The sequence below is a fragment of the Hyperolius riggenbachi genome, chromosome 3 (assembly GCF_040937935.1).
Source record: "Hyperolius riggenbachi isolate aHypRig1 chromosome 3, aHypRig1.pri, whole genome shotgun sequence".
NCBI lineage: Eukaryota > Metazoa > Chordata > Amphibia > Anura > Hyperoliidae > Hyperolius > Hyperolius riggenbachi.
The window spans coordinates 340669634-340695085 of NC_090648.1; the positions used below are offsets into that span (position 1 = coordinate 340669634).

Here is a 25452-nt window from a genome sequence, read left to right on the forward strand (position 1 = left end):
TAAAAAAATATATAGTAATGTATTCAAGGTGTACAATATGTATGAGGGTTGTATTGCTTCCTGTGTTCCCACTGACAATATTTCCCTAATGTGCTGTGCTGGTGGCAGGGTCACTGAAGGCAGGAAGTGAGGGTCACAGACAGTGACTTACTTCTAACCCTTCCCCACTCAATACAAAACTAAATATCTTTTGCTGGAGAAGATGCACTTCAAGTTATGTACAGATATCCAATGATTGTCACCTTGACAGAAATATAGTTTATGGTCAGACTGGTAGATAACTGTACATCCATAAAGCTTCGGCATAGATCTTGTGCCAGTTCTACTCAAGGGAAAGTGATTTTCTGGGAGAGAGTTTTCTGGCCAGAAACATTGAAGATATGTGGCTTGTTTTCCAAAACCCGTGTTTCATAGTCTTCAGAGCTCCATTGCCATCTACATGATATGAGAACACCATCTTCAAAATGAGATTATGAAACACATACAGAAGTCATTCTATTTTGCAAAGACAAATATGCACCCTGCCTTTACACAGTCTGCCACGCCATTAACCTTTTTTTTTTTTTTTTTTTTACTTTCTTTCTTTTACTAAATGATTGCTGCTATTGCCATAACAGCAATCTTTCACATTTAAGTGGGGGAGTATATGTGCATTCAGAGTAAAGAGCAATGGCAGCTTTCATACCTAGACTTTAAAATAATGTAAAGGAACCTTAGGTGATTACAAATTATAAACCCCTCCCCCCCCTCCCAAATAAAATCATATCTTATGATATGCTTGTTGGTTGGTGTCACCATGAGCTATGTGGGTGCTCTGTAATTGATAGTCTCTTTCACCCCTTTTGTGCACCGCTTTCTTCTCTGTCCAAAATGTGCATGCTACTATCTACAAAAAGTGTCACTTCTCCTTGGAAGACCACAGAGTTTGACCACTGAAGGTTTATGGTGGGCCATGGTGGGTCACACTTATTCAGGGGTTACTTGGTCTGCCCAATGTATACATTTTTGCACTTCTCAGTACACTGGAGTAGAGACCTGCACAGGTCTGATTTTTCAGACTCACACTTGCACCTGAACCAACCGACGAGCATTTGGATCAACACCAAACAATTGTTTCTTTTTTTTTTCTCCTGAAATACACACAGAGAGTCTTAACCACTTAAGGACCGCGGGCTTTACCCCCCTTAAGGACCAGGCCCTTTTTTTCCATTCAGACCACTGCAGCTTTCACGGTTTATTGCTCGCTCATACAACCTACCACCTAAATGAATTTTTGCTCCTTTTCTTGTCACTAATAAAGCTTTCTTTTGGTGCTATTTGATTGCTGCTGCAATTTTTACTTTTTATTATATTCATCAAAAAAGACATGAATTTTGTCAAAAAAATGATTTTTTTTAACTTTCTGTGCTGACAGTTTTCAAATAAAGTAAAATTTCTGTATACATGCAGCACGAAAAATGTGTACAAACATGTTTTTGATTAAAAAAAACCCATTCAGCCTATATTTATTGGTTTGGGTAAAAGTTATAGCGTTTACAAACTATGGTGCAAAAAGTGAATTTTCCCATTTTCAAGCATCTCTGACTTTTCTGACCATCTGTCATGTTTCATGAGGGGCTAGAATTCCAGGATAGTATAAATACCCCCCAAATGACCCCATTTTGGAAAGAAGACATCCCAAATTATTCACTCAGAGGCATAGTGAGTTCATAGAAGATATTATTTTTTGTCACAAGGTAGCGGAAAATGACAGTTTGTGACAAGAAAAAAAAAAAGTTTCCCTTTCTGCTAACTTGTGACAAAAAAAAATGAAATCTGCCACGGACTCACCATGCCCTCTCTGAATACCTTGAAGTGTCTACTTTCCAAAATGGGGTCATTTGTGGGGTGTGTTTACTGTCCTCGCATTTTGGGCATTGCTCATTTGTAAGCACCCCTGTAAAGCCTAAAGGTGCTCATTGGACTTTGGGCCCCTTAGCGCAATTAGGCTGCAAAAAAGTGCCACACATGTGGTATTGCCGTACTCAGGAGAAGTAGTATAATGTGTTTTGAGGTGTATTTTTACACATACCTATGCTGGGTGGGAAAAATATATCTGTAAATGACAATTGTTTGATATTTTTTTTACACACAATTGTCCATTTACAGAGATATTTCTCCCACTCAGCATGAGTATGTGTAAAAATACACCCCAAAACACATTATACTACTTCTCATGAGTACGGCGATACCACATGTGTGGCACTTTTTTGCACCCTAATTGCGCGAAGGGGCCCAAAGTCCAATGAGTACCTTTAGGATTTCACAGGTCATTTTTGTTTCAAGACTACTCCTCACGGTTTAGGGCCCCTAAAATGCCAGGGCAGTATAGGAACCCCACTAATGACCCCATTTTAGAAAGAAGACACCCCAAGGTATTCCGTTAGGAGTATGGCGAGTTCATAGAAGATTTTATTTTTTGTCACAAGTTAGCGGAAATTGATTTTAATTGTTTTTTTTTCACAAAGTGTCATTTTCCGCTAACTTGTGACAAAAAATAAAATCTTCTATGAACTCACCATACTCCTAACGGAATACCTTTGGGTGTCTTCTTTCTAGAATGGGGTCATTTGTGGGGTTCCTATACTGCCCTGCCAATTTAGGGGCCCTAAACCGTGAGGAGTAGTCTTGAAACCAAATGTCGCAAAATGACCTGTGAAATCCTAAAGGTACTCATTGGACTTTGGGCCCCTTAGCGTACTTAGGGTGTAAAAAAGTGCCACACATGTGGTACCGCCGTACTCAGGAGAAGTAGTATAATTTGTTTTGTGGTGTATTTTTACACATACCCATGCTGGGTGGGAGAAATATCTCTGTAAATGACAATTGTTTGATTTTTTTTACACACAATTGTCCATTTACAGAGAGATTTCTCCCACCCAGCATGGGTATATGTAAAAATACACCCCAAAACACACTATACTACTTCTCCTGAGTACGGCGATACCACATGTGTGACACTTTTTTTGCAGCCTAGGTGCGCTAAGGGGCCCAACGTCCTATTTACAGGTCATTTTGAGGCATTTGTTTTCTAGACTACTCCTCACGGTTTAGGGCCCCTAAAATGCCAGGGCAGTATAGGAACCCCACAAGTGACCCCATTTTAGAAAGAAGACACCCCAAGATATCCTGTTAGGTGTATGGCGAGTTCATAGAAGATTTTATTTTTTGTCACAAGTTAGTGAAAAATCAATTTCCACTAACTTTTGACAAAAAATAAAATCTTCTATGAACTCGTCATACACCTAACAGAATACCTTGGGGTGTCTTTTTTCTAAAATGGGGTCACTTGTGGGGTTTCTATACCGCCCTAGCATTTTACGGGCCCAAAACCGTGAGTAGTCTGGAAACCAAATGTCTCAAAATGACTGTTCAGGGGTATAAGCATCTGCAAATTTTGATGACAAGTGGTCTATGAGGGGGGCGAATTTTGTGGAACCGGTCATAAGCAGGGTGGCCTCTTAGATGACAGGTTGTATTGGGCCTGATCTGATGGATAGGAGTGCTAGGGGGGGGTGACAGGAGGTGATTGATGGGTGTCTCAGGGGATGTTTAGAGGGGAAAATAGATGCAATCAATGCACTGGGGAGGTGATCGGAAGTGGGTCTGAGGGGGATCTGAGGGTTTGGCCGAGTGATCAGGAGCCCACACAGATAGGGGTCTAATCTGATGGGTAGCAGTGACAGGGGGTGATTGACAGGTGATCAGTGGGTTATTACAGGGAAGAACAGATGTAAATAATGCACTGGCGAATTGATAAGGGGGGCTCTGAGGGCAATCTGAGGGTGTACGCGGGTGATTGGGTGCCCGCAAGGGGCAGATTAGGGTCTGATCTGATGGGTAACAATGACAGGTGGTGATAGGGGGTGATTGATGGGTGATTGATGGGTAATTAGTGGGTGTTTAGAGAACAGATGTAAACACTGCACTTGGGAGGTAATCTGACGTTGGATCTGCGGGCGATCTATTGGTGTGGGTGGGTGATCAGATTGCCCGCAAGGGGCAGGCTAGGGGCTGATTGATGGGTGGCAGTGACAGGGGGTGATTGATGGGTGGCAGTGACAGGGGGTGATTGATGGGTGATTGACAGGTGATTGACAGGTGATCAGTGGGTTATTACAGGGAAGAACAGATGTAAATAATGCACTGGCGAATTGATAAGGGGGGGTCTGAGGGCAATTTGAGCGTGTAGGCGGGTGATTGGGTGCCCGCAAGGGGCAGATTGGGGTCTGATCTGATGGGTAGCAGTGACAGGTGGTGATAGGGGGTGATTGATGGGTAATTAGTGGGTGTTTAGGGTAGAGAACAAATGTAAACACTGCACTTGGGAGGTGATCTGACGTCGGATCTGCAGGCGATCTATTGGTGTGGGTGGGTGATCAGATTGCCCGCAAGGGGCAGGTTAGGCGCTGATTGATGGGTGGCAGTGACAGGGGGTGATTGATGGGTGATTGACAGGTGATCAGGGGGATAGGTGCATACACAGGGAGGGGGGGGGGTCTGGGGAGAATCTGAGGTGTGGGGGGTGATCAGGAGGGAGCAGGGGGCAGTTTAGGGCATAAAAAAAATAGCGTTTACAGATAGTGACAGGGAGTGATTGATGGGTGATTAGGGGGGTGATTGGGTGCAAACAGTGGTCTGGGGGGTGGGCAGGTGGGGGGTCTGAGGGGTGCTGTGGGCGATCAGGGGGCAGGGGGGGGGAATCAGTGTGCTTGGGTGCAGACTAGGGCGGCTGCAGCCTGCCCTGGTGGTCCCTCGGACACTGGGACCACCAGGGCAGGAGGCAGCCTGTATAATACACTTTGTATACATTACAAAGTGTATTATACACTTTGTATGCGGCGATCCGGGTGCTAGTAACCCGCCAGCGCTTCTGAACGGCCGGCGGGTTACAGCGCGAGGCCCATGCCCGTACAAGGACCGCCGCCAATTGTACATGCGGCGGTCCTTGCGGGATCCTCTTTCCGGCCGCCCCTGTGCAGTGGGCGGTCAGGAAGTGGTTAAAGGAAGGCTGAAATGTAAATGAATTAGCTTTACACACTTTTTTTCTTTTTATTGCAACAAAAATGACAGATGTACTAACTAGGATTTTATCTAGTGCTCTCCCTCTTCCCCTATTAGTGATCTTAACACACAGCTTGCTGGTGTGTTCGCATGGTACATATGTAGGTACTAGCAGCTCCCTTGCAGGATTAATTAGATGCACTATCTGTCCCAGGGAGGACGTTAAGGATATGTGCTCCTATTCTCCTATAGGTTTTGGTGCGATGAATGCGTGCATGTTTGTGCTATGCATGTTACAGGGCCAGAGTTAGGACACATGACACTGGGCTACCTCTACGCGGTGTATGTGACTACGCAAGAGAATTTATTCTTGTAACGAAGATCCCAGCTTTTAAATAGCTGTACGGACAGCATTGATTGCTGCATGATTTTTGCAAGTGGATTCGCATGAGGATTTGCATGAGTGTGCGGAAGTTCCTGCTACCCAATGCCTGACACTAACCTTAACTATTAAATGTGGCTTCCCCACCCCATAGCACTAATTCAGTAACACGCTACCTAACAAAACTCTTACACAAACCCCAACCATTCACTTTATCCTAACCTTACATTTTAAACTATCTTTAACGTTATACTTCCACCCAAAATATTACAGTCTGAGCATCACTCAATATTTCTATATAAACCTATCTAATGACTTGATTCAGTTAAACCTGATACTAAAGGTGACCACACACCATACATTTTTTTTTTTAAATATCTGTTCAATTCAAGAACAGCAATCAATTTTTCTGACTGATTGTAACAATTTAAAAATCTGACCAATGTACCACACACCTATGTTCAATTTTTCCCCAATCATGAATAAAATAATTAAAATCTCAGAAAAAAATAGTTTGGAACTGTACATAATGTTATTAACAATCCATCACACACCATACAATTCTTGATAAAGTTGGTCTCAAATTTCCAACATGTTTAATCTCCGAAAACAAAGAAATGCTCTTGGTTTTCCAGGACAACCGATCGAAATTATTTGGCGAAAAACATTTTTTTTAATTGTATGGTATGTGGCCACCTTTAGGCCCCATTTACACTTAATCAGTTGCTTTCAGTTATAATTGAAAGGACAACTGATTTTTAAAGTAATGCCCATGTTTCCCAATGTCTCAGTTCACACAATACGCATTTTAGCTGAAAGATTTTCCATAATGCACTGCTCTGGAGAAAAAAAAAGCGTACTAACTGATTAACCATTTAAGGACCTCGGTTTTCAACCCCCCTAGTGATCAGGCCATTTTTAACAAAATAGGCCACTGCAGCTTTAAGGGCTCGCTGCAGGGGCATACAACTCAGCACACAAGTGATTCCCCTCCCCCTCTTTTTTTCTCCACCATCAGAGCTTTCTGTTGGTGGGGTCTGATCCCTCCTGCCTTGTGTTTTTTTTTTTTTTAAATAAATATTTATTTATTTACTTTTAAATACATTTTCCTATTTATAAAAAAAAAAATTTAATCCCCCCGCCAGCCAATCACCTTGATCGGTTGTCATAGGCTTCAACCTATGACAGCGGATCCGTTTTTTTCCTCCCAGGAGCACATCCGTGTCACACGGCTGTCCCCAGTACAGCAGCGCTGTACACTGTTAACCACTTAATGACAACTGGACATTTATAAACGTCCAGTGTATTTGTGGAGAGTGCACCATCAGTTTGTTACTAAATGAGGCAAATATGGTATCATTTTTAACCGAGAAGAGTTGTAGAATACATTTTAGTGTGTCTTAAACAGACTCTGAAGTCTCCAAAAAATGAGGTTTTTAACATTATTGCCCCTTTTAAATTGCCACATCCCCACAGCAGAAAACACCCTAAATCACCCCTAAATCACCCAACAAAATCCACGACTTTCTTGGTCATGGATTTTGCTGCTGCCTCTATGCACATCAATCAGCGCTGATCTCCGCCTCTCCCACGCCCCACTCAGTGGAGGAATACTGAGAGGGGCGGGGAGAGGCAGCGATCCACGCTGATTGACATGCATAGAGGCAGAGCTGCAGCCAAATGCTCTGCCTCTATGCGGAAGGAGCCCGCGATGTACCCCAGAGAGTTTGGTGTGATTGAGGGTGTTTTCAGCCGCAGGGATGCAGCGTTTTAAGAGGGGCAATAAACCTAATTTTTTGGAGACTTCAGAGTCTCTTTAAAGCTTGGACACACATCACCTAAAAAAATAGGTACGGACAAACTCAATCCAACGTAAAAAAAAAGTCATTTTCTAAATGATGATCAAATTTGGGAAAGTTTTAGCAAAACTACAAGAGACATATGTAGTAACATTTTAACCGTGTTGAGTAGTAGAACAGAGTTGAGAAAGTTTTAGGGTTTAAGCCCATGTCTTGTGTATTCTTTTTAGTTGCAAACTGAATCAAAGGCAATTACATTTTTGCATATGCTGTACCAAAATAAAAGACTTGTACAATAAAAACAAAGTTACAGAATATGAAAGAAATTACATATATTGTTACCTTAAAAGCTTGGCTTTTTAAATATGTATGCCATGAGGCTATATTACTATTATTTTTGCAAATATGGTCTTATAATCATCAATAGTGTACAATGAGAAAACAAAAACGAAAAACAGAAAAAGACACCTTTATTTTCAAATACAATATTGTCACCATACATTGTGCTAATAACATAATCTAAATGTTTTTATAACCAGAATGAATAAGCAAATAAAATGAGTGGGTTTCACTTATAGTTAGCACTGTTTATTGTAAAGCTATGATTGATGTAAATGGCTAAATAGTGTGTTTTTCAGGTTTTTTTTCCTCTATTTTTCCCATTAAAATGCATTGAAAATAAGGTAATTACTAAAGAAAATTATCACACCCTAAAAGCCTAATTTTCCTGAAAAAAAAAATATAGATCATTTAGGTGTGATTAGTAGTAATAAAGTTATTGGCGAATGAATGGGAGCAGTGCTGATATGTGAAAATTCATTTGGTCCTGAAGTGGTTAATAGACGGCGGTTTCAGCGATCGCCGCTGGGAGACTGATGGCGGAGCTCCGCTCCGTCATTCAAGTGGGGATGTGCGTGCATTGATGCACACGATCCCCTGCTATCTCCCCCCGCAGCCATTCACGCCAATCGATGGGAGTGGTCCTGGGGCTGCCGCGCTGCTCACGCCAATCGGCGTGGAGCAGTCGCTTAGAGCTTAAGTGTAAATGGGGCCTGACACTAAGCAAAGCCTCACACCCTTACTTGTCCTTTACAATCACCAGACCTAGAAGTACCTTCCTACTGGTTAATGATGTTGGCATCATTGGAGGGTTATGGAAAGTTATTGTTTAGGGTTAGGCTGTAGGTGGTCTACAAGTACCTTTGCATCTATTATGTATGCCTCTGAACTTTGACTAATATTTCAGACACTAACATTACGTGCAGTCTTACTTACCTGAGCCTAGCATCTGTATTGCAAAGCAAAAGTGAACTGAAACCCAATGGGTAATTCAAAGGGAGTTGAACGTTTAAGACATCCTGGTACCACCCCATCTCCTTATGTAACCAATCATTAAATTGTATATTGGTGCAGAGGCTTTAGGATGACATCAGAATGGCTATAGCTGCCCTTCCACTACTAAGAGTGCAGGATAACAGTGGGACCTGCTGGGATAACGCAACCATTCTGTTTGAATACTTTAACCGTAATTCAAGTCCTCTTTAGGGTAAGAAAAGGTGATAGTGAAAATACACAAGATACAACACACATATACTGTTGTGTGTCACTGTTAAACAAATCTTTCTTTCAGGGTGTGCAGACCAACCCAAAATTTGAATATCTTTACTCAGTACTGCATTATGTGTTGCTTATCATGTGATATGCTTGTTATTTTATCTGTGTGTCACAGAGAAGGTTATTTGCAGAAAGCAGCTGCTTATACAACCATCAACGTACCTAAAATGTATTCATCTGACTTTTACGAATCCATGGAACTCATTGCCCAAGTGCCACCACCAGCCTGCACTAGGAGAGTAACAGAAAATGTCTTCCACTGACTGGGGATTGTAGAACAGGTTTTATTTAGTGACTTTAAAATTAATTTTAATACATAAAGTGTTGAAAAAATATTTGTTTGTGACATATTTTGTGGCCAAAATGTTCTACTCCATCCATTCCATGGCTTTGTCCCCAATCTGTGGGAGGTACTATCACAAGGGGAATTTAGCAATCGCATACCTGCTGTCTTGGCAGGTAAATTATATTTGACACAGAGCAGATCATGTGGGTACGTGCTCACTGCGGTGCTGCCCCTGACCCGGGCACTGCCATAGACACAATGTTATTATGTCTGTAGCTGCACAGCGGGATTTAAGATGTAATTCATGTGCCAGGAATTGCCAGACTCGAAGTTACTTCTCCCTTCGAGTTGTTACAACTCAGAGGGGGAATAGTAGTTAACGCTGCCTGGAATTTCAGTGGCAGTAGGGTGCGGTGTCATTTGGGTCACCCTGCGCCCGTGAGACTGAGCAGTGAGTATATACGTACTCTTATAAACATGCTAAATTATCTCCAAATTACCCCCCATGTCATTATTATTTTATATAGCGGCCACATCTTCTGTGGCACTGTACAACAGAATAAACACTGAACAAATCAATTACAGATTTTTACATAATGGTGGAAAGTATGCAGACACATTAAACAGCACTGTAAGACAAAAGGGGAAGAGAGCCCTGGCTAATTGGTCTTACAGTCTAAAGTGTAAAAGAAAAAAAAAAGGGTTAAATAAACACAATAGTTGAAGGGAAGCTGTTTGTAAGGCCCTGTTCCCACTTGAGCAGAGGAACGGACATTTTTTGTCCGTGCTCCGCTCAGTAAGCCAGCACTTATTCAGTAGGAGACCTTTGGCAAGTCTCCCTAACACTGCTACTGCCTATAGAGCGCGCCCTAGTGGCTGCTGCTCTGGCGCTTTGAGTCCGCCAGGAGAAAAGTGCGATATAAATGTTATTTGTCTTGTCTTGTGTCACAGTGAACGGCACCTATTTTATAAATAGGAGCCGTTCACGCTTGTCACAATGCAACAGGTCCGCAGGATACAATGCAGTAAGGCGGGAAGGGGGATCCATTCCCCCATATAGCATATGGGGGAGCGCATATGCTCGGGCTACAGCCGGACCACGGCAATCCATTGGCTCCCGCTGGCCACACATGGTCCGGTACAAATGGGAAAACAGCCTTACTGATTTTGTACTCACCCTATTACTGTCAGTTAATTGCAAATATTTCCCATACGCAGCACTCTGTACACTGTAGATAGTGCTTCTAACTTCTAACCTTAATCTGTTATCTTTGTCAGCCTGGTTACTGCTTTTAAGCCTCATGCACACGTTAGAGGAAAGATGGCAGAGGACGCCGAAAATGACTGCTTCTACCAAGAATCTAGGATGTGTACAGCAGCCCTGACGCCACCGATGACTTGTTCAGCAATCATCCTAGGAGAACGATTCAGCTGAGCACCAGCCAAGAGCATTATTCTTCCCACTCCCTTCTCCAGTCATGTTACATCACTCGTGTGCTGCTCCGTTGGCCCTCCTTGCCTCTGCATAGGAACAGGACATGTCGCTAGAGTTGGGCCGAACGGTTCGCCGGCGAACGTGGTTCGCGCGAACTTAGGTGGTTCGCGTGCGGGTGTCGCACGCGAACGTTTTGCGGCAAAAGTTCGCAAAAAATCGGTTCGCCCCATAATGCACCTGAGGGTCAACTTTGACCCTCTACATCACAGTCAGCAGGCCCAGTGTAGCCAATTAGGCTACACTAGCCCCTGGAGCCCCACCCCCCCTTATATAAGGCAGGCAGCGGCGGCCGTTATGGCCACTCGTGTGCCTGCATTAGTGAGAGTAGGGCGAGCTGCTGCAGTCTCTCATAGGGAAAGATTAGTTAGGCTTAACTTCTTCCTGGCTGCATACCTGTTCTGTTCAGTGAGCCCTCAGCCCACTGCATACCTGTACTGTGATCCTGCCACTGCATACCTGTTCAGTGATCCTGCCACTGCATACCTGTTCATTGATCCTGCCACTGCATACCTGTTCAGTGATCCTGCCAGTGCATACCTGTTCATTGATCCTGCCACTGCATACCTGTTCAGTGATCCTGCCACTGCATACCTGTTCATTGATCCTGCCACTGCATACCTGTTCAGTGATCCTGCCAGTGCATACCTGTTCATTGATCCTGCCACTGCATACCTGTTCATTGATCCTGCCACTGCATACCTGTTCATTGATCCTGCCACTGCATACCTGTTCAGTGAACCCGCCACTGCATACCTGTTCTGTTCAGTGAACAGTTTGGTGTGTCAGTGTGAAGCAGTACCTTAATTACACTACCTGATTGATGTATACACATGCAAGATGTTTTAAAGCACTTTAGGCCTGTCATTTAGCATTCAATGTGATTTCTGCCCTTAAAACGCTGCTTTGCGTCAAATCCAGATTTTTCCCGGGGACTTTTGGCATCTATCCCACTCCGCCATGCCCCCCTCCAGGTGTTAGACCCCTTGAAACATCTTTTCCATCACTTTTGTGGCCAGCATAATTTTTTTTTTTTTTCAAAGTTCGCATCCCCATTGAAGTCTATTGCGGTTCGCGAACTTTAACGCGAACCGAACCTTCCGCGAAAGTTCGCGAACCCGGTTCGCGAACCTAAAATCGGAGGTTCGGCCCAACTCTACCAGCACACTAGTAACACATCTGTACAGCTTTGGCCCTGCAATGCCGCTGAGGGATCAAGTCCCGCTCCCTGCTAAGCAACATTTCCTTTGTGTGTGTAAAAGGCTTTAGTGATTCCTTGTTTGAACCTACATTAGATCTGATGTGTGGATAACAGATCATAGATACTGTATGGGGCTACAATTAACAGATGTATAGGTAGTTCTGAGACACATTACAGTGACAAGGTTTAATTAAAAGGCTAATTGAGAGGCACATGGCTGATTGATAAAAACCAGAAAGGAGCATCCACAGCCCTACTGCATATCATGTACATGCTGCTGGTAAAGGGAAAGTGGGGCGCTAAGCATTTGGATAGTTATTATTTACTCACTTCCAGTATTTCTATAGTACTGATGGCTCAATCTATTAAATATATGTGCAGTGTGTGGCAGGAATAAATGCCTGATCAGATTTAGATCAGAGAGGGATCTATCTTTTTGCCACATTGGGTGGCAAGCTATTAATGTTTAGCTACTTTTAGAAATCAGTCACCTTATCAAATCTATAACATGCTGCATGAGTTCTCCTTGTCAATTATATTGATATGGCCTCTTTAGTCAATATTGAAGGCATAACGTACAGTGGTGCTAATTGGATTTTGTTTTAAAATATAATGCTGAATGAATTTTGAAAAACACATTTATTGTCCGTTTCCATAGAAAAGTGATCGTATTTCTGTTTTTCTAGCTTATACAGGGGGAAGACAGAGAGAGGACACTGAGCTAACCTTGCCTAGATGTGTTTTACAAGATGGCCCTAAGAGTCCTGCACCAAGTGCAGCTTCCAGTCACACTGACCTCAATGCTGTTGCCAGTGGTCTCCACAGTCCAATATCTCTTGATGAAGGCACGATCCACGCACCACTCAGACCTGAGAAATGCAGTAACCTAACACAACTGGTGATCGCTCCAGAAGCTATGAGGTGTTCAAAAGCTAAAGAAACAGAAACACAATGCAATCAAGAACCTTTATGCAGTTTACAAGCCATGGGACACAATCAAAGTCAATTATTATCAACAAATGAAGACAGAGATATATGTACAGAAAGGAAAGCGTCTGGTAATTCAGGTAAAAAAATGCAAAATATAAACCAGATCAATATATGAAGTACAATAGTCCATAATGAGCTTTATTCAGGCCTCCTCTCTGCAAAAAAAGATAAAAGTAAAAAATGCATATCCTGTATACCAATATCATGTTTTCATTAAATTGCATTTGCTGAAGACAAAGACAACTCTAAAAAAAAATATTTTGTGGGGCTCAATGACATATACACTAGGTTCACGGAATGTATTTCCTTCCTTTTGGTAACCTCAGCAGAGCTCAGAATAGCTTCTGTTTTCTCCACTTTTCCAGAATGTGAATTCCCCCCCCCCCCCCTTCACTATAACTTTTTCCACTCAGATATATTAAAGGACACCTGGAATGAGAGGGATATGGAGGCTGTCATAATTATTTATTTTTAAATAGCACCAGTTGCCTCGCATCCTGCCAGGGCAATTTTTGAGCCTCTGGTAAGACCCTCAAGAGGGGGCACCACAGAGCCTAACAAACTGTGTGGGGGGTGCATCCTACTGATTTCTTTGGTTGCAGTAGTATCTGGATCACACACCTGAAACAAGCATGCAGCTAATGTAGTCAGACTTCTGTCAGAAACATCTGATTTGCCAGCTTGTTTGGGGTCTATGGCTAAAAGTTTTATGCTGGGTACACACAATGCAATTTCCTGTCCGATCGATAGATAATCTGACAGGAAGTTGCATTGTGTGTACATGTCCAAACTGCTCCTGATGGATAGCTGGATCAATTTTCCTGTGATAACTTCTGAAAATTAATCCTGTTATCGAACGGGTACAGAACGGACATGACAAGTAATAATTAGATTACTGTCGATTGGATGGTAAATTGCATTAGAGGCAGATGATTAGCAGAACAGCCAGGCATCTGGTATTGTTTAAAAGGAAATAAATATTACAGCCTCCATATCATTCTATGTTTAGGTGTCCTTTAACAGCTTAAAGTCTTTGGGAGTAATTTAAAGAGACCCTGAGCAGTGCCTGAAATTAAGAGTACACATACCTGAGGCTTCTTCCAGCTCACCGTAGGCGGCGAGGTCCCCCAGCGTCCTCCTGGCTCCTCTCCTTGTGCCTCTGCCGGCCCCCGTTACCGGCGTCACCCGGGTCGGGTGTCCGGCCAGCTCTTCCTGGTTAATGATGCATGGCGCCAACCGCTTCACGTCATCACTGGGGCCAGCGTGACAGGTCTGCGCATGCGTGGGTTTTCCCCACACGTGAGTTGGTGAGAGAGGGCGCTCGTGCAAGTGTTGTATGGAGCACTTGGGCTCCTGAAGACTTCCGAAGCCTCCCTTTTACTGCGGAGAAAACAGTATTCGACCAAATTGGTTGAATACTGCTACGGGGGATCCTGCGCTGGAACAGGGACCAAGAGAGGAGAGGGGAGGCTCTATAGGACACGGAGCTTTCCCTCTCCTATCTCACTTTTTTTTAAATGACTCCCAATGACTTTAATTATTTAAGCACACTTATCACTACAGTAGGGACACCAAGAGTCAAATATAGTGTAGTATGTACTGGTAGTTGAAATGAAGTATGATAGAGTAATAAACTATACTCACAAACCAGGGTTACCTCAAAGGAAACCACTCTATAGGCAGGTGGGAAGATTAGACCTGACCCCACTCAGGATTAAGAAGGCGCTCTCCGTAGATGAAGAAAAAAAGGGGTGGACTTGATATAGCGTAGTATGGATACAGAGGCGCCAAAAGGATAAAAGTATCTAAAAAGTTTAAAACATTAGGAGGCAGTGGTGGACTTACCTCCTCCAAGCAGACACAAAATTTGCCAATGTGTTTGTTTACATACTCCGGTACCTGGCTCTTCTACTCACCACATATGCTATTGGTCCGTTGTTATTGCCTGATGAAGTAGGATCAAACATGCAAAACGCGTTGCATTGTCCCCCGGAGTATGTAAATAAACTTGTTGTATTTGACAAACACATTGGCAATTTTTGTGTCTGCTTGGAGGAGGTTGTCCACCGCTGCCTCCTCATGTTTTAAACTTTAAAGATACTTTTATCCTTTTGGCGCCTCTGTATCCATACCACGCTACCACTAGAAATAGTCAATCAAATGCTAATAACTCTGAGTTGCATGCAAATTTAGTGAAAATTGGATGCAGCTTTGAACTGGGCCAAACATATGCAATTTCTGCTAACTTCGATTGGCCAAATTCTAAACTGCACGCAAGCTGCAGTTATTAGCAACTCATTGATCATCGCTATTTATCATCGTCACATGAGAAAAGGAGCAGAGAGAAGACACTCACAGATGATAGTACACTAACATATGAATCCAGGGGGGTGCTGCCTCCTGACTGAATCTCTGGAATTCCCATTCATTTGAAAGTGGATTGTGTATAAAGACAATTTACTTTTTCAAAGTAAAAAGAAGTTGTATTGCAGTATATGAAGAAATGGTTATTGCAGATGGGAATGCTAGATTATTTTCTGTTACAAAGTCCCACACAAGTTTTTCACAATTTTGCTCTGTATTTTTATCTTCAGATTTGATTGAGAGGGCATCCAGTCACAATATTACAAGATCTTCCAGTGCATCCCTTTCACAGCTGTTATCATTTTCATCCTTGTCATCAAATGTGGCACCCCCCTCCATGTCTGAGGAAACCCTTACTAATTCTGCCAGCCTTGTTTCTGCAGAGGATGATGGGGAATGTCTTCCAGCAGGAAGTGGATGTGGCGAGAGTAGGACAAGCCCTGGCCTGTACAGTAAGAGTTTCTATGGTAACACAGACCTTCACCAGGAGTCCTCATATTCACTGAGGAAATATTCACAAGCATCAGACTTTTCATCTTTTAATAAAATGTGGCATGACCGTTTCTTCCATCAACAGCACGTCCTTCCACCAATCTCCCCACAAAGAGGTTAATAAATATTTATTTTTTCCCCCTTCATTCTGCTTCCATATGGGCTTGTTCACAGGCCTTTGCTTGTGTGCGTTTGAATACTTGCTTGCCTTGACTGCTGTGAGGGAATTGTTCCTCTAATGCCGGCCATCCACAAATCAATGGCTGTACCTAACAACAGAAAGTGCCTCAGATGTAGTGGTTTCCACAGGTCCTTTGTTAGGCTTTTGTCAAGCATTTTTTAACCTAATAAATAATGTCAAAAGCCTCTATCATGGCCAAAAATGTTCCCTTTCAAACAATTCTAATAGTATTTTTGTTCTGTCATGTTTCCCAGTGTTGCAAAGAATTTGGGCTGCACAATAGGAATGCGCCGTATCGCGTGCCACGCAGGGCTCTGTGCCTCTTTTGTGATCATCTTGACTCAGCAGTTACTTTGTTTTAAATAAATTAAATGTAACTTGTTGAGCAGATTAATGTTGAGCAATTACTGAAGGTATGATGTGCAGTTATGTCCAGCGACAAACATTTTATAGCTTGTATGTATGAGATATTATTCTCTCTTACTAACTTAAATGAAAGCTAAACTTTAAATGAAAACATAATATACCGCCAATGCTACACAAACAGTTTTGTAATTTAATGTCAATGAAAATAACATTTTATGCCAGCGTGCCCCATGACTTACGCCCGCCGCTGCCTCCACCGATATTCAGAGTTGGCTACATAATAGCCGAAATCTGTGCAACGCTAACTGATCCCCGCTGCTGATAGCTGAACCCCAGGCGCCACTTACAAACCTCCACCAGCTGCAGCGGCTGCCGACATCTCTGTCGGCAACAGTTGTTTCCTGACCTCTGACCTTACACAGTCGATTCTGCCATTCCCGCAATTTACATTGTGGTCTATGACCGCACCCGATTTGCCAATCGGGATATATGCTCAAATTAACTGCTCGGCTCTCACACAGTTGTCTGACATGTTTGTCTCTACACCAAAAGGTAAGAGAGTGCAGTTCTATATGCTGAACACACTGAAGAGTGTTGTCCAGGAGGGATTTTTTTTTCTTTTGTTTTACAAAGTTTAGATTTCCTTAAGCAAGTTGGTTATATAAACGTCTATCGAGAAATGAATTGTTACTGTCACAAGAGATTGACATCTATTATAATAAAGTGTCACATTAGTTTTTTATCATCAGCTTCAGTAGAATTCTGAACTCAAAATCGCTATTCACCCTATTTATAAAAGCAGCGATTCATCGAGCTCCAATTTATAGATTGCCAAATACCATGCTTCAATTTGAAACCACCAAAACATAGCAATCTACAGCTGTATTGCAAGTCAATGGGTCGTGTATCACCCCTTTTCTTTTTTTAATATTCTGAAGAAATGGTTTGATTCAGCACCAAATCAAAACTCTGTTTAAGGGAATGGAGTACTGGATTGCCACTTTAAGGTAACTACCATGGGCAGTCAAAGCACTCATTGCTACTGTGGTAAAACCAGAGATCACCTTGCTATAAAAATAGAACAGGTGACCGGAATGTTACAACTGCAGAACAAAGAAGTAGAAACCTGTTAAAAGATTGCCATCTTTATCAATTGGTTATTTTTCAATACCTGACAGCAACTCAGGGCTGCTGGCATAGACCAGGATCCCCCTCTTCACTCGGTCTCACCCATCTGCTATGATTTCTAAAGTCTCAGTAAGGCTAAGTAGTGCACTGTAACTCCAAATCCACTTTTGTTTATATTTATATAAACATGTAGCAGGACCCACCAAGCCATTTTGTAATTCAATGTTTATTAAAAAAATAATCTTTCAATTGCAATTTAACATCTAGCTGTGGATTTCTACAAATGGAAGGAAGATTAGCTCTTTGCAAACTTTAAAGCCTTAATGGGCTTCAACTTCACCATAATGCTGACACACACACACACACACACACACACGCACGTACACACACACGTACACACACACACACACACGTACGTACACACACACACACACACACACACACACACACACACACACGTACGTACACACACACACACACGTACACACACACACACACGTACACACACACGTACGTACACACACACACACACACACGTACACACACACGTACACACATGTACACACACACACACACACACACGTACACACACGTACACACACACACACACGTACACACACACACGTACACACACACACACACACACGTACACACACACGTACTCACACACGTACCCCCACACACACGTACCCACACACACACGTACACACACACACGTACACACACACGTACACACACACACGTACACACACACACGTACACACACACGTACACACACACACACGTACATACACACACGTACACACACACACGTACACACACACGTACACACACACGTACACACACACACGTACACACACACACACACACGTACACACACACGTACACACACACACGTGCACACACACACGTACACACACACACGTACACACACACGTACACACACACACACACGTACACACACACACGTACACACACACACACGTTAAGAGTCATCCAAAACAACATTAATTTTCATATGTTCAGATTTGAAATATATAACATACTTCTAAAGCCCTGCTTACTGCCTTTACATATTTTATTTATAGCTACAATTAAAACAATGACTTCATTTATATTAAAATGTATTATAAATTGCACTAGTGCATCTGAATTGTATCATTTTAGCAATGTTTGTCTATCTAGTGTTTGTGCTAGTCAGCAGTCTATGATCAGCTTAGAAAGCATGGAAATCCGTGACTCTGCAAGTGTCCCGAATATCTATCCATAAAGTGCTGATTATATGCTGCTGCTCTGCAGCCTAACAAACTATAGCCACACTCACAAAACCTTTGGATAGGCACTTTTCTTCTGAAAACTATTTGAAAGCAAAAAAAGGAAATAAATATTGAGTTTTCTTTAGATGCATGCTGAAAGGTAGGCCATCATTTTTTTTCATTAAAATATTTAAAATATCTACTTGTGAAATCAACAGACATACTCAGGTCACTCTCAGAACGTATTATGCTTTAGCCAAATAAATGTTATATCCATGGTTGTCCGCAGAAAATTTTCCTGGGGGGGGGGGGGGTGGCAAAAAGGGGGGGAGGAAGTGGCACGGCTGAAAATTGGGGGTATGTTGTATGGTGCACGTAGCGCACCGCGCTGAAAAATGGGTGTGGTCATGGACCAGAATGTGGGTGTGGTCACGGGTGGAGACAAATTTACATGAATTTAGCAATGGCGGCACATTAGCTTAGGACAGTGGTGGCGAACCTTCTGGAGGCCGAGTGCCCAAACTGCAACCCAAAAGTCACTTATCTATCGCAAAGTGCCAACAGCAATTTAAACTAAATACAAACGTTTTAACTCATACATGAACATTATGGAAAATCCAAGTAAACTGTGAAGATAAACAATTTCATCCACCCTACTCCTGAAAAATGTATTCATTTTTTTTAGAACCTCCCACTTTTATTTTCTGTTTTAAAAAGCTAAAAAAGTAGGTTTAATGCTAATGTCTCATATGATGATGATTCAGCTTTTTCCATAGTCTCGAAGTTAGCAATCTTGTGACCCCCAACAAGACAAATTCAGCAATCATGAGGCCCCCCATCAAGACAAATTCAGCAATCATGAGGCCCCCAACATGACAAATTCAGCAATCATGAGGCCCCCAACAAGACAAATTCAGCAATCTTGAGGCCCCCAACAAGACAAATTCAGCAATCTTGAGGCCCCAACAAATCATGAGGCCCCCAACAAGACAAATTCATCAGTCATGAGGCCCCCCAACAAGACAAATTCAGTAACCATGAGGCCCCCAACAAGACAAATTCAATAACCATGAGACCCCAACAAGACAAATTCAGCAGTCATGAGGCACATAAATAGACATCATTTTACATAAATAGGCAGAATGCCCCCTTAATATGGTAGACCCCTCTCACCTGGCTTCTGAATTCTCCTCTACTGGCTGATGTGCCTGGCTGGCCTGGCAATACTGTTTTTGGCTGGATTGGGGATGATGTGTGGGCTGAAAGGCCTGGCAGTTATGCTGTGGCCTGGCTGGCGGTGATGCTGTGGCCGGGCTGGCGATGATGCTGTGGCCTTTTTGACAGTGATTTTGGGCTGGTTGGCTGGTGGTGATGCTGGGCTGGCTGGCCTAGATAGTTTAGGTAGTGACAGGTGCCCCCTAGTTTAGGTAGCACAAGGAGCCTCCCAGTTTAGGTAGTGACAGGAGCCCCCCAGTTCAGGTAGTGACAGGAGTCCCCCAGTGCATGTAGTGACAGGTGCCCCCCAGTTTAGGTAGTGACAGGGATCCCCCAGTGTATGTGGTGACAGGTGCCCCCCAGTTCAGGTAGTGACAGGGACCCCCCAGTGTATGTATTGACAGGAGCCCCCCAGGTTAGGTAGTGACAGGGACCTCAGTTTAGGTAGTGACAGGTGCCTCCCAGATTAGCTAGTGACAGGGACCCCCCCTGTGTATGTAGTGACAGGAGCCCCCCAGGTTAGTTAGTAACAGTGACCCCCAGTTTAGGTAGTGACAGGTGCCCCCCAGGTTAGGTAGTGACAGGGATCCCCCAGGTTAGGTAGGGACAGGAACCGCCCAGGTTAGGTAGTGACAGAGCTCCCCAGGTTAGGTAATGACAGGCGCCCCCCAGGTTAGGTAGTGACAGGGACCCCCCAGGTTAGGTAGTCACAAGGGCCCCCAGGTTAGGTAGTGACAGGGACCCCCCAGGTTAGGTAGTGACAGGGACCCCCAGTTTAGGAAGAGACAGGTGCCCCCCAGGTTAGGTAGTGACAGGGCCCCCCCCCCTGTGTATGTAGTGACAGGAGCCCCCCAGGTTAGTTAGTGACAGGAGCCCCCAGTTTAGTTAGTGACAGGCACCCCCAGGTTAGTTAGTGACAGGGACCCACCTGGTTAGACAGTGACAGGGACCCCCCAGGTTAGGTAGTGACAGGGACCCCCCAGGCTCAGCGGTGCGGGAGGGACACTTACTCTATCCTCCAGCGCGAGTGAGCTCTGTATCTGTGTGCCACTGCTCTGGTCTAGTCCAGACCAGAGCAGTGGCGCACAGAGAGAGAGTCACTCACGCCGGAGGATAGAGCAAGTGTCCCAGCCGCTGCCGCCCGCACCGCTAATTTCTAAAGGGGGGAGCGAGAGAGAGGGGGAGCCCCAAAGGTGAGGGAAGGGGGGGGAGACTTCCCCCCCCCCTTCCCCACCGCTTACCACACGCTCCCTTTTCTCTCTCCACTGCCACCCCAGGGTGGGTGGCCGGCCACTTCCGTATTTGGGTGGCTGGGGGGCAGCAGCTGGCCAGGGGAGTGCGCATGACCCACTTTGCCATACGTGCGGACTCCCATGGTTATATCGCTACAAATGAACCAGTTTTGTAATAAGAGACCAGCTCAGCATCCTGAGCATGGAATATCTCACAAGTTTTGCAATATCGTCAAATACATTGTAATTTACAGGATCATAGATACTGGCTATTCAGTGTAGTTTGATTAAAATTTGTGTACACAGCAGGAAAGGGCAGCACTTCTTATTATTCTTAAATTAAAAATTTTATCTGGGTATTTTTTGGGAGAATGTGGGAGGTAAACAGATAATTTTAAATGTGATTGTGTGTCTGTTTATTATAAAAAATGTATGTAGATGTAGTTTTACTATTTGGCCATAAGATGGCCTCAGTAATTTTTTTAATGCATCCTGCAAGTGTAACATGTACACTTACAGTCAGGAAGTGCATAGGGGACCTAGAACTTAGAATGATCGTGGCTTCTCATAGAAGCCATCGGTCTTTCTAACGGGGACTTAGATCAATGAATGGGAACTGCGTTCCCGTTCATTGATTTCCGGGCTAACGGGCGGCGGCATCGGATTGTGCCGGAGCGCACAATCGGCCACAGCTGCATGCAGCAGCCAATTGGACGTAGCAGTAATGTTTGACACGATAGCTTCTGCTCACTAATAAGCATTGGTAATGAAAGGGTGACTGGTGAGGCTGATAATGTATCTTGAGGTGAGGCGTTAGGTCCAGGAGTTTATGTAAAGGTGGCAGATGTTGTTTCTTCACTGTTAGCTCTTGCAGTGCTGGTAGACTCTCGTCAATTTAAACCAGTCAAATAAGCTCTCTGAAAGAAAGTGTTGGTATATGTCCATGTCCTCTTTCACTTCTGTAATACACTTTAGAGAAGTGTGTAATAAATCAATACAGGGGACAAATCAATGGCAATATCCACTTTGTTTAATAGAAGGCAAGTTCCACATGTAAAAACATCAATGTTACTCACATTCAGGGCCCTAATCCACATGGAACTCTGCCGCAATAACCACCTCCCACCCACAGTTTGTTACAGAAGTGGAAGAGGACACTATCTTTTTGAGAGTTTATTGACTGGTTTAGATTGATTGATGTGGATAAGAGTCTGTCGGCACTGCAGGAGCTTACAGTATTGCTTGACCAATTGGGATTCAGTCTTTTTATGGCACTGGGCACTAGAGTTATACCCAGTAAAGACTCCTAAATCCCATTTTAGTGATAAAACCTGGAGGTGCCCTTGTGTCTACAGTATGCTTAGAAGTTGTTTCTTTTTTCCCTACCATTAGTTGTTCTGCCAAGTGGTCTTGTGGTTCTGTGCTGTTTTGGTGCCTACACTAGCTCTAACCCACCTGGTCTCTGAGAGTTTCTTTTGATGAGGGACTTGTGGAGATAGCAGGTAATGTGAGCTGGTACCAAACACAGTGCTCACAGTGCCCTATTGGAGTGTCTTGGAGAAGTGTTAAGGCACTAATGTCTCAAGCAGGCATACAATACCACTCCATTTCTGCATATTGTGGTTGTGAGAGGTTCCTGCTGCAGCCTTCTCTCTTACTAATCTGTGCCTATAGTTGCATCAAGTCTTAGCTCTAAGAAGGTGTGGCTGCTATGTTCCAGAGCTTGGCCATGCCCACATTCTGCAGCTTTGTAATATTTTTGATACCTGATAGACATCTTCATGGATACTTCATGGCTGATGTGCCACCCACATGTTGGTAGCAATATTCTTCTGTGTTTTGCTAAATCTACTTGCTTGAAATATTCCTGTCTGTTGATTAAACAGAAGGTGTGTGCTGCATCTGTCTTTTTGAAGCTCTGGTCTCTTAAATTACGTAATCTGGCTTGCCCTGCTGGGGATGATGTCGGAGGGAGCACTTCTGGGTTATATGTCACTTGTGGTTTGAGATTCAAGTAAGCTTGAGGTGTGACTTTTTCAACTTAATGGAACTGCAAACGGATTTTTTTTTCTCCAGTCATGGGTTAATACTGCACATTATGGCAGTAGTAAATACAATCTTGAATAACAAAAGTGTTTCTGCTAGGGATTCCCACTGATCAGGACAAAAAAAGCATCGGTAGGTTTTTTGGGAATAAGCTGCCAAAAATACCCATTGGTTAGTTGGGCTAAACCAATGAGAATAAATTGGCATTGAATACAAATATGCTAGATCTGGAGTTCCCTGTCATTCGAAGGATGGATGTCTTTTGTCAACCAAATTAACTATGCAACTATATGATGGGAATGCAGTGAGTGTGGGCACTGGAGGTACAGAGCTTCCTTAAAGTGAATCTCCAGACTAAAAATGTACTCAGCAGCACTGAAAAGGCTTGGTATTTCTTTAACAGTTTCACATCATCAGAACTTTGTTTTTCTTACCCAAGCCTCATTTTTAGCTGCACAGATGAAAACTGTCCTGGCATTTTCCCCTGATGCTGTGCAAAGCATGATGGGATTTCTGATATTGTTGTTCTAGCGCACGCAGCTGGGAGGGGTGATCAGGACGCAGGACAGTTGGAACTGTCTCATACTCCCTGTCACCTCCTTTCAACCAAAAAGATGGCTGCTCCCATGCAATCAAACATTTGCCTGTTCCTTTAAAACAGGATGGGTAAGAGATTATATTACCTATCTATTTTAATTAACATAACTAATGTAACTTAATGACTGTATGTTTGTTTAGGCTTAAGTTCACCTTTAAAGTGAACCTAAAGCCACGGAAAAAAAATGAGATAAACTCACCTGGGTCTTCCCTCAGCCTTCCCTCAGCCCCGTGCAGCCGATCGGTGCCCTCGCAGCTCCGGTCCGATGCTTCTGCACACGCCGGCGAACACTTCCGGTTTGGCCGTCACCGGCCGACAGGCATGGGAACGCGAGTGATTGTTCGCGTTCCCAGCTTGTATATCGCCCCCTATGCTGCTATTGCGGGTGCAGAAGCATCGGAGCGGAGCTGCGAGGGCACCGATCGGCTGCAGGGGGCTGAGGGAAGCCCCAGATGAGTTCATCTCATTTTTTTTCCGTGGCTTTAGGTTCACTTTAAGCAAGATAAATACATATAAAGAACAAAAGAACACAGGGGCCGTTTCTATTGGCTTCCTGCTCCTGTCCGTCATAGTTCTCTCTGCTTCTGCTTGTGAGTCACTGCTCCCAGCACAGTCTCCTCGCACAGACTCTGCATTCTTTTCACCACTTTAAAGTAGACTTGTTTTGTGGCTTTACCGCATGTTCTAGCTTTATGAATTGACATTTACTGACAAGTGTTGAGGTATTTACTGCACAGGTCGGTAATTTACCCCACTGCTCGGTAATTTCATGCGATAACAGCCTTTATGAATTGACATTTTCCTAAGTGCGTGGCAACATCAGCTGTTTTCTAAATTGCCAAATGCGGTAATGCTTTATGAAGCGACCCCTAAATCTCATGCTGCTGTAAGGCTTGGTGGTGTATTCTCCACAGTCAGCATGCAACGCATGAGCTGACGTGAAGGAGGTACACACACTAGCACAAGGAAACAGGCTATCCCTAGTATAGTGGAGGGGAGGACTGACTCCAAAAGGAGATTGTGGCGCACAGAGCCAGTGCAGATCCGACAGCCACAAACAATACTTTTGCGATAACGTCTCAGCGCAAGGTAGCGCTGAGCGCATAAACCAGAACTGAGGAGATCAGGACAGGTAGACAGAATGAACGCTTGCTAGCTAGCCGCTACTTAGTGACAGCAAGCGTCCACAACAAGACAGACTGGAATGAGGCAGCCAATGCGTTTGCAGCGATGGCGTGCCTCACAAAGACAGGACAGGATAGTCAGGAAATAGCAGGATCAAGATAGATGAACGTAACACAGACAAAAATACAATAAGTATGTTTTCCTAGCGTATTACAATTACAGCTATCAATGAAACTATTTGTAACGTCTGACTAACATATGTATATATCGGCAATGAACCGATATATGACATAAGCAGGAACACTGACTTAGACTGGAGCAATACAGGGAACAGGACTCAGAAGGATTCGCTATCTCTTCGCAGAGATGAACGCAATCCACAAATGGTAACAGAACAGGATTCGTTATCTCTTTGCAGAGATGAACGCAATCCACAAACGGTTACAGAACAGGATTCAGAAGGATTCGTTATCTCTTCGCAGAGATGAACGCAATCCACAAACAGAACCAGGAGCAGGGTAACTACCTCAGCACGGGTGATCACGGTACGCGCAACCTACCAAAACGTGCTGGAAGCTGACTAACTGCACACAGGATATAAACAGTTCGTGTACGTATACATCAGCGACACTGATGTATCAA

At 43.7% G+C, this 25452-nt stretch overlaps 1 protein-coding gene and 1 long non-coding RNA gene across 8 annotated transcripts in view; one reads left to right on the forward strand and one right to left on the reverse strand.

Annotated features, from left to right (window-relative positions):
- Positions 1-25452, forward strand: part of LOC137563885 (uncharacterized) — a 348893-nt gene that overhangs the window by 136212 nt on the left and 187229 nt on the right. For all 7 annotated transcript variants that reach the window (XM_068276935.1, XM_068276936.1, XM_068276937.1 and 4 more), the window contains 2 exons: positions 12504-12884; positions 15402-15779. In XM_068276935.1, the coding sequence (XP_068133036.1) occupies positions 12504-12884; positions 15402-15779 (759 nt within the window). The remainder of the gene's footprint in view (positions 1-12503; positions 12885-15401; positions 15780-25452) is intronic.
- On the reverse strand, positions 236-15634 carry LOC137563887 (uncharacterized). Its single transcript, XR_011030461.1, has 3 exons — positions 15164-15634; positions 12614-12749; positions 236-435 (listed from the first exon to the last, which is right to left on the reverse strand). It is a non-coding gene; the product is annotated as an uncharacterized lncRNA (long non-coding RNA).